Source organism: Echinops telfairi, unplaced genomic scaffold (assembly GCF_000313985.2).
Source record: "Echinops telfairi isolate 266 unplaced genomic scaffold, ASM31398v2 ScPeMD7_7469;HRSCAF=8507_1, whole genome shotgun sequence".
NCBI lineage: Eukaryota > Metazoa > Chordata > Mammalia > Afrosoricida > Tenrecidae > Echinops > Echinops telfairi.
The window spans coordinates 71,355,418-71,369,073 of NW_022111373.1; the positions used below are offsets into that span (position 1 = coordinate 71,355,418).

At 34.1% G+C, this 13,656-nt stretch overlaps 1 protein-coding gene across 2 annotated transcripts in view; it reads right to left on the reverse strand.

Moving 5' to 3' along the window:
• TENT2 (terminal nucleotidyltransferase 2) overlaps positions 1 to 13,656 on the reverse strand; it is a 73,967-nt gene that overhangs the window by 34,290 nt on the left and 26,021 nt on the right. The window contains exons 5-8 of one of the 2 annotated variants that reach the window (XM_013004929.2): positions 7,274 to 7,388; positions 7,093 to 7,184; positions 5,515 to 5,581; positions 3,255 to 3,324 (exon numbers count right to left, since the gene is read on the reverse strand). In XM_013004929.2, the coding sequence (XP_012860383.1) occupies positions 3,255 to 3,324; positions 5,515 to 5,581; positions 7,093 to 7,184; positions 7,274 to 7,388 (344 nt within the window). Of the gene's footprint in view, positions 1 to 3,254; positions 3,325 to 5,514; positions 5,594 to 7,092; positions 7,185 to 7,273; positions 7,389 to 13,656 lie in introns of both variants that reach the window. The other variant, XM_004703515.2, reaches the window with a different exon arrangement.

A 13,656-nucleotide genomic window follows, 5' to 3' on the forward strand; every position in this document is an offset into this window, starting at 1 on the left:
GCCAAAAACAGTTCTGAGCAAGTTATCCCACAAAGATATAAATTTCGTTACTGATATCTGGGAAGAGTTATAAGGGTCAAACAAATACCATAATCTTTGAAAGCAAAAACATCAGCTAATTCACAACTTAAGGAAAAAGGATATTTTGAATATTCTATCTTCCATTAAAATGAAAAGCAACTTAAACATCACTGTATTTGTATCAAACTCTTTAATATTAATTTTATCAAATTTCATTAAGTAAAATGTTATTGAGAATGCATTACAGGTTCCATAAAGAGGTGCTAATTACATTTCATTAAATGTCCTATATCCAGGGATATATCATAGTACATAGAGCCTTCAAAAAGTTCATGGAAAAAGGGAATCGAAAGTAAAGGAATTTTCCCACAAACTTTTTTAGAAACCGTATATATTTTTAAAAAAAACACTGCCATCATGTTAATCTCAGCTTATAGAGACTCTTTACAGTTTTCAACAGTATAAACTTTCATAAGAGCAGACAGCTTCATCTTTCTCTGGTAGAGCGCTGGGGGGGGTGCCAGCCTCCAGTTTAGCAGCTCAATGCCTAGCTCTTAGCACCACCAGGACTCCCTTATAAATATATACTCTCTATATATATTATATATCTTACCTTATATGAAGGAAAATCAAAAATTAAGTTGAACCTTGATTAGGTTCCACAGTATTTACCAAAAGGCATTTTTAATACCTTTATACCCCTAGGAAAAAGAACAGAGCAGCAAACCAGTCTGTCAAGTAAATTGCAACTTAGAGTCAGATTGGATCGACTACTCTAGTTCATGGATTAATACATAAATTTCACCCACAAAGTGTACAATAAACTCATATCTAAGACATATTTTAAAGCAGTAAAATATGGTCTATTATGTTAAACGTTATAGAAACTTGTATTTCATTTACGCTATAAGTATTCTAAGAAGTCATGGTGGAACTGTAAGCTAAGTATTGGACAGATAATCACAGGTCAACATTTCAAACCCACCAGCCATTGCAAAGAAGAAAGATGAGGCTTTCAGCTCCCAGAGAAATTTACAACTTCAGAAACCCCATTCAGGCTCTCTATTAGTCGGAATTGTCTCAATAGCAGTGGTTTGGTTTTCTGGGTTTGGTGAGTATCTTAAATAATTCACTACTGGCATGATTACATACAAAAATCTCTGGAAAGTAGTCTATTAAATGTATTTCCTTGTCGTGTTACAAATTATAGGTGTATCTGTTAACAGTGCCCACAGACTTTATAGATGTAAAGGAGCTTTAGAAAAAGAAAACAAAAATTCTGAGTTACGCATTCTGCTCCCATTTTTTTACATACAGAGTAGTTTCACTAGTAAACCAAAATAACTCACTGCCTGCCATTGAGTCAATACTGACTCACAGAGACCCTCTGTGGGTTTCCAAGAACTATTTATGGGAGTAGACAGTACAGTCTTCCCCCATGAAGCAGCTGGTGGTTACAAACTGCCGACCATGAGGATAGCAGCCGAATGCATAACCACTACACCACCAGAACTCCTGGTATATAGTCTTAAATTATTAAATTTCTTTATGAAAATATGCATTTATGAAATGAGCATAATTTTTACGTCAGCCATTTAGTTTTCCAGGTTTCTACTTTAGCGCAAAGAAATCTTACCTATAAATTTAATTTGTTACATTTAATCATAATACCTATTGCTGTCTACTCTATTCCAGCTCATCAAGACCCCATGGAACAGTATTTCTCAAAGTAGGTACCCCAATGGAATGACCCAGAGGGGGCTATAACAGCAGTTAACTATGTTTTAACCTAGAAAGTACTAAAGTTTTTAATTGCCAGGGGGCACTGAGTAATTTTCCCCGCACTGAAAAAGGGGCAGTTGACAAATAAGTCTGGGAACCTATGCTATAGGACATGGTACAACTACCACACAGGGTTTCCAAACTGTAATGTTTACAAAAGTATACTGTCTGCCACATCTTTCTCCATGGAATAGCTGGTCACGACAGCTGTACTAGAGTTCCTTTAGTTATAAAAAAAATAATATTCACTGCCATTGAGCAGACACTGACTCTCTGCAATCCTATGTAATATAGTAGACCTGCTCCATACAGTTTCTAAGGCTGTAATCTTTATGGGAACAGACTCCCAAACCTTCCTCCCAAGGATCCACTGAAAGCATTGAACCACTGAGCTCTGAACTAACAGCCAAATGTTTAACCATTGCACCACAAGGGTTTCTTCTTAGTTACAACAGATTTCTTTTTAAAACCATTTTATTGGGAGCTCGTACATCCGTTATCACAATCCATATATCCATCCAGTGTCAAACACATTTGTACATTTGTTGCCATCATCATTCTCAAAACATTTGCTTTCTACTTGACCCCTTGGTATCAGCTCATTGTTTCCCCTTCCTCCCCACCCCCGGATTTTATTTTAAAGATTCCACTAAGTGCAATAAAATTTATAGATAGAAGTTCCAGTTTATTTGTACTCAGGATAATTAATTCAACTTTTAGCTAACACTGAAACTCTCCAAGCTGAATTAAGTGAAAAATTATATACACAGAATTGTCATAGACACACATAAGTCCTAACTATAATTTGAACTTCCAGACTATATGGGACCAGAGACTACCAAATAACCCCATTCTCTAAGCCAGAAGTTTAACTAACTTATCCAAATTCCCTTTCTCATCAGACACTATTAAACCGATCACACACATGTAAAGACGGGAGTGTAAAGTAAAGACAGAGTCTTCACTGGAGCTGAATAAAGTTGGACGATTATATGGGTAGGCAATTATATGGGTAGACAGGTAACTTAGCTGCTCGTCACCCATTCTTAGCACCACCCTGGTTTACCTTTAAACCATAATTTGCAAAGAACAGAAGTAATGCTACCTTTCCAAAAAAATAAAAAGGACTTATTTTGGATGTGTAATACATCCTTCTCTCAGAATTTTGGGGGTTTTTTTTTTCACTTTTAGTAAAGGAATAAATGCCAAAAGATTTGAGATCACTTACAATCTAAATGATAAATATGTATATATGCTTTAAATTGGATAATGCTTCCAATACTCAAAATGTCAAGTTTACAGCAGACCTGTTTATCATTTCAGTCCACCGAAGTGATTTCTTAAAAACTGACAATTACACTATTGCACACATTTCTCAATTATGTACATCATAGGAAAAACTGAAAGTGATCTAAACCAAAGGGAAAAAAGAGAGTTCAATAATTACTTACTGAATTTTATCCCTGAACTTAACAATTGGCACTTTTGCTCGAATCAGCTGAGGTCGGTCAACATAGCCAGCTAAAAGATAAAAAATATAATGTAAATGTTTCTCAAATCCATAGTGTTGCAATGCATATTTTAAAAATAACCGCATTTTAACAAGTTAAAGTGTAGTCTTTAAGAAAGAAAACAGAGCAATCAAGATGTTACTGAATTTTTCTGTGACTGAAGAGTCCTGTCTTTAGGAGGCTTTATATTTAGGTTATTTTCAGAAATGTGGTCTAATAACTTTATGTATAAGCTAGCAAGAGAAGTATACTCAAATTTTGGTACAATACATTAACTATTATGTAACTATAAAAATAATATTTACATTAAGAATTAGATCAAGTCCAGAAAGTAGATTCTAAAAAATCAAGTTATTCTATATTATTTAAGACAAACACAAGTATCGTAAGTTTTAAGTAATATTTACAAAGAGCCTTAATTGTGGAAATGCCTACAACACATTACATGGTAAAGAAGATACATGTAAAGAGGAAGGCACAAATAAGTAGGATCACTAAGATGAAAAACACAAATATGCATTTTTTTTATTCCATCAATAGTTTGGAAAATTTTTCTGAATTTAAAGAAATTCGTGCTCATTCCAGAAAACATGGAAATTTTTTTTTTTTTTAGAAAACATGGAAATTTATGTATATAGAAGAAACTATAAACTTTCTCAAATGAGCAATTTCTTCATTTTAAACTAGAGGAAAACAAATTTAAAGTTAAAATGTTTTAAATACATATTTTCTGTTATCATGCTTTCATCAACAAAATCATCAAATAAATCAGGCCTCAAAATAAAAATCATGTGTACAATTTTAGTGAGTTCTAATGAAAAGCAAAAAAGGAATCAGGGATTCCAAGTATAGATTCTAACACTAACACATTAAACTTCCTGTATAAGTTACTTAACCTATTAATGACACAATCACCTTAATTCCTTAAAAATAGTAATAAAAAAAGTAGAAATGGATCTTTTAAGGTTTTCCACTTAAGTTATGAATTATTCCTTTATTTGACAGATAAGAAACCTAAAGTCCACTATACTATAATCACTTGATCTATTTCCCACCCATAATAGGTTTAGACTGGTTAAGGAAAGTAACTTTTATTTCCCAGCTCAAAGTGAGGCATGTAATAATTCTTACTAATAATACATGGGGAAATTTTCTTTCTAACATCACACAGATAGTGATTTCAACTATCTATGATAATTTGTTGAAGTATAAAAACTACCTATACACTTGAGTATAAGCTGACCCGAATATCAGCTGAGGCACCTAATTTTACCACAAAAACTGCATTAAAAATGTGCTGGAAAACTCGGCTTTAAATGATGACGGCAAAGAATGTAAAAATGTGCTTGACACAATGGATGGCTGTATGGATTGTGATTAAGAGTTGTATGAGCCCCAATAAAATGATTTTAAAAACAAAGACAAAGCAAAATTCAGCTTATACACAACTATATACAGTATTTGAGATGGCTCAACATATGGATTAAAATCTGTTTAGAACCAGCTTATTCAGTGAATTAAATCTGACAATAAAGTGGCCTGCTCAACCATTCTGCACTCTACTAGAATAATATATTTGGCCTTCATATTCAGTGATAATATTTTTAAAACATGAAAATACGCATTTCATTTTCCTTCACTAACTACATACGTATAGAATCTGCACTGGATCACTCTTTTGGCTTTTCCCAAATATTTTACATTACAATTATTTATATTCATGCCTTAGTTTACTCCTAATAATCTATACCATAGGTTCCTAAATATATTTGGCCTACTGCTTTTCATCTAAAAAAAAAAATTACTCAGCACCTTCCTGGCAATTAAAATTAACCAGATAATGTGTAGAAATCTGCTTTTGCACCCCCCTCAATCATTCTCGTGCCCCCAAAAGGAACTACATTGGGAAATACATATCTACACCAGTTTGAGAAAAAGAACTGAGGCTTAAATATCTTTAACACCTCAGCCCACACTACATTAAGTGGGATATCTTGCAAGTACACACAATAAAGACTTGTTAAGTAGTTACTCATCCATTCAATGAAAAATTTAAAGGAATCCATTTAGAGAAAATGGATCAATATTAAACCTACCCTAATCAGAAAGTAAACAATTCTTACCAGAAAAATAAGTAAAGTGAGAGACATTTTAAATAGTTATGTCAAATGACATATGAGCTGAGGCATGTCAGACTTACAAAGTCTAGTACAGAAGTGTTTATGGACTAAGGTGAGTATATGCCGTGCTTCAGTCTTCTGATTAACCTGAAAAAAACACTGAAAAGTTAAAAATAAAGTGTTTTTTCATTATCATTCTAAAGTTAGTGTTTTGCTTTCTTAAATTATCTAAAAAAAAAAGATTCATTTTTGTTTTACCTTTTTTCAGTAGACACTAAATTTTATTACAGATTAAATCCTTAATGCTGTCTTTCATCTTTCACATCAACATTTCACATCAACAAATCAAGAGCTAATTTTAAACTTAAAACAATTTTTAAAAAATTACTGAAACAACCATGTCATTTATTCTTCAGATATGCAATCTTCTCCAACAAAACTACCAAAATTTTAACATTCTGTAACATGTCATTATTTCCTTATCTAGAATGTGAGCTGCTTACAGATAAAATATATCTATGAGTCTCAGTTTGAATATCAACTATAAATACAAGATTCAGACATGTGAATAAGGTTTCAGAACCAATCAGATGTGCATGAGAGCAAATTTTAACCAAAACTCTTGTAATCTCTAAGAGTTTGTGGTTTTTGTTTTTTTAATTCTCTTAAAGGACTTTAAGGCCTATAAAAGTATTGATTTCTTTTCCAAAGTAAATCTCAGAAGAGCCCCTAGAGAACAGGGCAGAGTAATGCAATCTAGCATGTGACACCCCCAATGGTGCTGAAGGATAAGCAAAAAACTGGCCAGTTAGAGGGGCACTGCAGCTGCACAAACTTAACACCTGTTCTGTCTCCTGGCCCCCGCCTTTCAGAACAAACCACTCTAGTGCCACCCAAAGACATTTAAATATGCAGTAGAATGTTGCCTAAACCTATATATATCATGTGGCACATACCTGTACCTAATTTAATCTTTGTTAATTCAGAAGACACCTCAGAATTGCTTAAAAATTCTGCTTCAAGGTAGTTTATTAAACACCAATTCTTGTGATATTAAAAATACATGTATCTTAAAAAGAAGTAATGCCAAAATATCACCACAAAATACAATAAATCTCAATTCTCTTATTTTAGCAAAATCGCTTTGTAAAAACACATAAAAATAAACCCAAATCCCAAAATATTTTCAAGAGAAAAAGATTAAAAATAAAATTACTGAGAATGTAAACAGAAAGAAAATATGTAAAGAAGATAATATTCTTTTCCTTTTTTTCTCTTTGCTTCATCCTGGTAATATGTCCAACCCAATGACATTTCAAAATAGAGACAGAGCTCTTTAAAACACATGCTGTTTGGAAATGTTGATGGCAACATATGTACAAGTGTGCCTAATAAAATTGAATGATGGATTCAATTGCAAAAGCATTTGCAAGAGCCCCCAATAAATTTTAAAAAATAAATAAAATAAAAACATGTTGAAGTCATCTCACCTTACAAACCTAGAACTGAAAAACTTCCAGTTGTTGTTTATAAGCCTTAAACCAGAGTATTTCTGGATTTACTAGAATTACTGTAAATAGTCCTTTTCCTCAATAACTTTTACTTATTAAATGGCTGAATTTGAGAACCATCTTTGGATACAATGTTTCATTACTTACTGGTTCCTCTTTAACAACCAGGCAAAGATCACCATCACTGCTCCGTGTACCAAATCCATTCAGTGAGGACCCAACCAAAAAAAGCCTGCTTTCTAAAGAACAGAGGAGAATTATACAGTATTAACTAAATTTAAAATAGTGATATATAAAAATAAGAGACAGACACAATAAGGAAACATACGTGGAAATAACAGCTGGATTTCTCTCTGCAGCAGAGTTCGACAAAGTTCTTTCTTCTTTAGATCACTTACTTGCTGCTGACAAGCTTCAAATAACTCCAGTATCTGCTGGCTCAACTAGAACACACCACAAAAATAAAAAACTTTTGTAACTTTGCAGAAATTCCAAAGTAATTACCCTATCAAGTACAAATACTACCAAAAGAATTTAGAAAATAAATATTATCTCCCTTAATACTGTGCAATATAAAACTATTACTCAAGTACAGTTGCGGAAAAGTTGAAAAAATACATTATAAACTTTACAAAGTAAAATATTACTAGTAACAGAAAAGTCATTCAGCCGCTAAGTGTTTTTCATACGGCGAGCACAGCAGAACTGTGTTATTCTTTCAGTGTTATAAAAACAAGTAAACAGAAATGTGTGGCAGAAAACATGTGAGTGGCAATGTCTAAAATATTTACTACCCAGCCCTATATAGAAAGTTGGTCCAACCTCGGTATTCAGATTAATGACTGCAAAATACAAAAAACTTTTAAAACCTTGGTCTCCTACTGAACTCATGCAAATAACGTGCCTCCCTCCCCGAACAGTACAATATTGTCCTGAACTTGTGCCTCATTGCCATTCACCGATCTCCCTGTTTATCTACTGATAAGATTCCCTTCTAATCCAATTCCTGTCGTCACCATAGGTGATTTCCTTATCTACAATAAGATATCTAACACAACAACATGCTTCCATCAGAACCAAGGGGAGTAACTTCCTTCCTTACCAGTCTGTGCTCTAGAATGCATCCCCTGAACCACTTTCATATCTTGCTTCAGCAACTCAATCCTGTCAGTCCACAACCCAGTCCTCTAATACCCTAAAAACCTAACCAACAGAGCCAAACAGCCACTTTCTATCTATTCTTACAACTAGCTTCCAAGAGATGCGATTTCTAAAAAAAAAAAAAAAAAGAGGGGGAGCACAATATTGGAGTCCCTCAAATTTATAGTGCAAGGTCAGCCCTTAGCATCATTCAGCAATTAGTCCGGTGTCTCTATTAAGATAGTGCTCCCATATTTCATTGTCATCATTCCAAAATCTTTACTACTTTCTTCAAGTCTACCATACTTCTTTATGTTCTCCAACAGATAACCTCACATTAAAGTGTCCTAACAAAATTGAGGATAGCAGAGGTGACATTCCTCAGCTTCCTGACACTAGGTCTACAAAGTAATACAGCTGAACAAAATCTCATCTCTTCTGTCAGAAAAGCTGTTCTTTCACTCTGTACAAAGCTATCTAGCCATTCTTTTGTAACCAAACCTGGTCTTCTCAAGGGAAAAATCCCCAACAGGTTTTTATTTATCCCTGTATTTTCAAGCTCTCTAGTTCTTCTCCATAGTTCATGATCACACACAACTCTTATCCAAAGTTTTAAAAGTTTTCTTTTATCGTTTAGAATACAAATTTTAAGAGGAAAAGGCATTAGGCAATTTGCCAAAGAGACATTTTTGAAATATCAATGAATACCCCCTTCAAAAACAAAAAAATACAAAAAGTTTAACTAGGGGAATAAAACAAACTAGTCAGATCAAGTTAATTCACAGCCAACAAATATAACACAATTAAATGGCTGTGTCTCTCCATAAGCCCCAATATATGAGGAAGTGAGCATAAACATCAATAGCAGCAAGGTCGCATACTATCAGAAGCACTATAAGGGAAAAAAGTAAAACAAAGAAGTTTGGAAATCATATTGCCTATGGGTACTAAATCTCCACAAATTACATGTGCAAAAGCAAGCAAAATTTGAAGGGGCTGTCATCAACACCTGTCCCTGTAAAGTAGGTCCCTGTGTAAAAGATCCTACAAAACACTTTTTTAGGAGAGGATAGCAGGACTTGGTCATATTCTACAAAATAGGAGCATGTTACGCTTCTGTCTAAATATAAGTGCTATCTACAAACTACAAACACAAATTAGCATGGATTTTCAAAACAGGTGAAATACAATTAAATATGATCCAGAAAATGGATCATTAGCTCATCATCATTTCAACATAAACTGGCAATTCCTCAGCTCTCTCACTGTCATAATCTTTGTAACACAAGAAACTGGTTAAAGAGCTGGTAAGAATTTATGGAGCCAAATAAAAACAGGAAACAGAATTTTAAATTTTAAATTCATTCCTAATGTTGAATTTCCTTTTTCTTCAAACTAATCAATACTATAATAAAAAAATCAGAAAAATGCTATAGTCAAAACAACCCCACTCCCCCCTTATTAGCCCATTTTATTTTTGCAAATGAATATAATGTAGAGGAATCTTAATTTATAAATTCACATATTGAGAAGGCATTTTGATTTATTGATTTTTTTTTTCTTTTAACTCCAGTTGCTTTTATACTGTTTTATTAAGTGAACGTGACATGGCCTACTAAGGAGGAGGGCAATTAAACAAAAAAAAAAACTCCCTGTGAGTCCCTTTGTTCTGAATCCTAGTCTAGGTCTACATAAATTTACATCTTGGTGGCTTTCAAACTCTTTCATAAATACATTACATGCTGTAACACTATATAAAGATATACATAAAAGATATGAAATATATATATTACGTATACATAAGATATATACAGAAAAATTAAGATGGAGTATTTTGTTCATCATATATGAGTAATTTATATATAGTAAATAAACTAATTGAAATATACATAAATGAAAAGATTTATACTAAAATATAGGTCCAAATGCATTGCATTGTAACTCAAAGATGTAACTCATGGACTACCTATTTTATTTCAACACCCAAGACAAAGAAAATCTCAGCTAAATCTCATCTCAACTCAAAATTCAAAATCAATGAAGTCAATTCATACAATAATTTCAACTAACCAGAATTTCCAATAAGCAACTTATATAATAGATGAAATTCAAGAGCTCTGGGAGGGCAGTTCTGGTTCTTCTGCCATCTCTTTTGTGTCAGTATCATGCGCTTAACGGACTGCACCACTGGAGCTCCCTACTGTCTCTTTTGTACAAAATAAATACACATGATGGGCTTTCACAAAGTTTAGGGGAAAATTCCATTTTCTTTCAGTTCATTTTTCCACAAACTTTTTAAATTCTCCTCATATATTTACATAAAAGCTAGTATAAAATACGTTAAAAATTTAAGAAGTAGTTCAGATTTCTATTTAAACTTTTGTTTATTAATGTAGCAACACCGTTAAAAACAAATGATGAAATTTAAAATGGAAAAAATCTAAACTCTGAGGATACTCATTTTCAAAAGTGCAATTTTTTAGGTTACTAAACAGAAAAGAGATCTTCAGAATAGTTGAGAAAACATCTACTAACAAAGTTTCCCCTGGAGTAAAGATGATTCAGCTATTATTAAAATTAACTCATCATTACCAATCTTGAGTTCTTTATACTACTTAGCAAATACTGCTTCAAACCTTCTCCATCCTGGTTCCTCTAGCGATTTTTCGCCCTCTATAAATGCTATTTCAAACCTTTTCCAGTACTTCCGCATCACTTGCATCCCACTTCATCTCAACAGATGACTATCCGTGCTTATTAATGCAGTGCAAAACAGAAAGAAGTCATTAAAACATGGGAACTCCACTAGCATCTCCCTACCAAATCTAACCCTCTCCTATACCTACACACCTCTGAGCCTCTCACCTACGGCCAATCACTCTACTCCTACATAGGATAGGATCCATTCCCTTTCCACAGCAATGGAGCCTTATTAATGTTTATTCTTTCTCTCCTGAATGATCAATCTCTATTGGCTTGTTTCCATAAACATTTATACGTTGAAGTTTATCCCATAGTTAAAAGGGGGAAAAAAGTAATCAGAACAATCGAAACCTCCTTTATGCTAACTTCCTACTTTTAGTTCTTTTCTTTCACATTCAAACTTTCCTAATGTTTCCCACTCCTCAAGTTATTTCTATCAATCTTAGGCCCAAACTCTTTTCTCTATGAAGTCATATCACACCCATACTCTTGGCTTAACTTACCATCTACATGCCAATAATTATTCAAATGTACATTTCTGACCAGTATCTTTACTCTAAATTCCAAAGTCATATATTCAACTGCCAACTGAAGTATCAGTTTTGGTATTTCAAAAGCACCTTAGAGGCAACATGTCAACAGAACTCAGTAAGTCCTTTCTTACCCTCTCATTACTATTTAAGTACACAGATATCACCTTCTCTCTTTCATTTTGATCAATCTCAGTGAATTATACCACCCTGCATATAAATGTAGAAGCCAAAATCTTGAGATTAGTAACCATAAAGTATCTTCTTTTCAATACAATCCCAAGACTCTCAACCAAAGACACACACACACACACACACACACACACACACACAAAGCAATGCTTGTAGCTACTATTTGTCACAACTAAGAAAGGATTAATAATGACATCTACTATGCAGAAGGCAAAGATTCAAAGGAAGCACAGTACAGCCCCTCTATACCAAAGAACTACTTGGCATCTAGCTCTAAGTATCAATCATACACCTCTCAAATAATACTCTAGTTCATTAATTTCTCTCTCTCCTACTATTACTCCCTACTTCAAAGTAACTAACCTTTCAAATACTACCTCAACTACATGAATTCCCAACATGCACACTTGTTCACAGAGCATTCAAAATAATCTTAGCTCCTATCCCTTCCCTGCTTTAAAAAAAAAAAAAAAAAAGCCTATCAAGTTACTACTGTGCTCGGCTAAAGAACAAAATACTTACAAAGTCCTGAATGATCTCTCCTGCTCCCCACTTCTCCAACCATATCTTCAACCATCCTCTCCTGACTTACCAAGCTTTAGCTACCTCGACCTCCTTTTTGTTCTTTGCACATCCAATGATCCTTTCTACATTAGAACGTCTATATAAGCCTCAAGCAATCACCCTCTCCTATGTTCTTGAATCGTTAGCGCATACTTAGCCTTCATATCTACAATTCAAACATTTCATCCTTTAGGCCTTTCTTGAGCTCCCAAATACATCTTCTCATCACTCTATAATTTTCCTTCTAGTACTTATATTTAAATAAAACTGTGATTTGCATGGTTTTTCAATGGTTCTTGCTCTTATTATATTGTATGTTCCATGGTATGGGGACCATGCACGCCTAGCATGCCAATCAATGTCCGATGTCTTCTACAAAGTAAGCATTCACAAATAATTGCTAAGCCCTAAATAAACACAAAATGTAATCTACTACATAAGTTTCCATTGTTATTTTTATTGCAAGTACTTCAGGATCCTTATCACTAACCCTGACTTCATTTCTGGACTTCAAACATACACAGTTGGTTACGCTACACACAACACCTTTTCCTTTTTCTAAAATCATTTTACTGAGGGCTTATACAACTCTTATCACAATCCATACATCCATCCATTGTGTCAAGCACATTTGTACATTTACTTACATCATCCTTCTCAAACCATTTTCTTTCTACTTGAGCCCTTGGTATCAGCTCCCCATTTTTCCCCTCCCTCCCTAACGAACCCTTGATAATTTATAAATTATTATTTTGTCACCTTTTTTTAAATAGCGATTTGCTTATGCATGGCTGGTAATTTGGTGTCAATTTAGAAGTTGTGTCGATTAGCATATATAGCTGAAATTGTAGAATTATAATTTTCTTAAGAAAAAAAGTCCTTGGCAGGGGGAGCGGGGAGGGAGGTGGTAAAATGAGGAGCTGATACCAAGGGCTCAAGCAGAAAGCAAATGTTTTGAAAATTATGATGGCAACAAATGTACAAATGTGCTTGACACAATGGATGAATGTATGGATCGTGGTAAGAGTTGTATGAGCCCCCAATAAAATGACTGGAAAAAAAAAGGAAAAGAGTCCTTAGCTTGGCTGCTACATAGGCAGGAATCTTATACATTGAAGATGACTGAAAGAAAATAAGATTCAGCACCCAGGATTCCCTCAAAGAAGCATTCTAAGCCCTAAACAGCTCTGTGCGGGTGACTTTATTTCCTTTTGTGTATACCTTAATAACAGCCTCAATGACTCAAGAGTTCCACTTATATCCGAAATAAACAAATCTGGCTAGACTGGGGCATGTACACTGGTACAGATAAGAGCTCTCAACACACAGAATCCAGAACAGATAAACCCCTCAGGACCAATAATGAGACTAGCAATACCATACGGGTATGGGGAAGGTGGGGGGTGAAAAGGGGAAAATTGATTGCAATGATCAACATACAACCCCACCCCCTGAGGGGGTATGAACAACAGAAATGTGGGTGAAAGGAGACAGCAGATGGTCTAAAATATGAAAATAACAATAATTTATAAATTATCAAGAGTTCACGAGGGTGGGAGGGTGGGGGAGGTAGGGGAGAAAA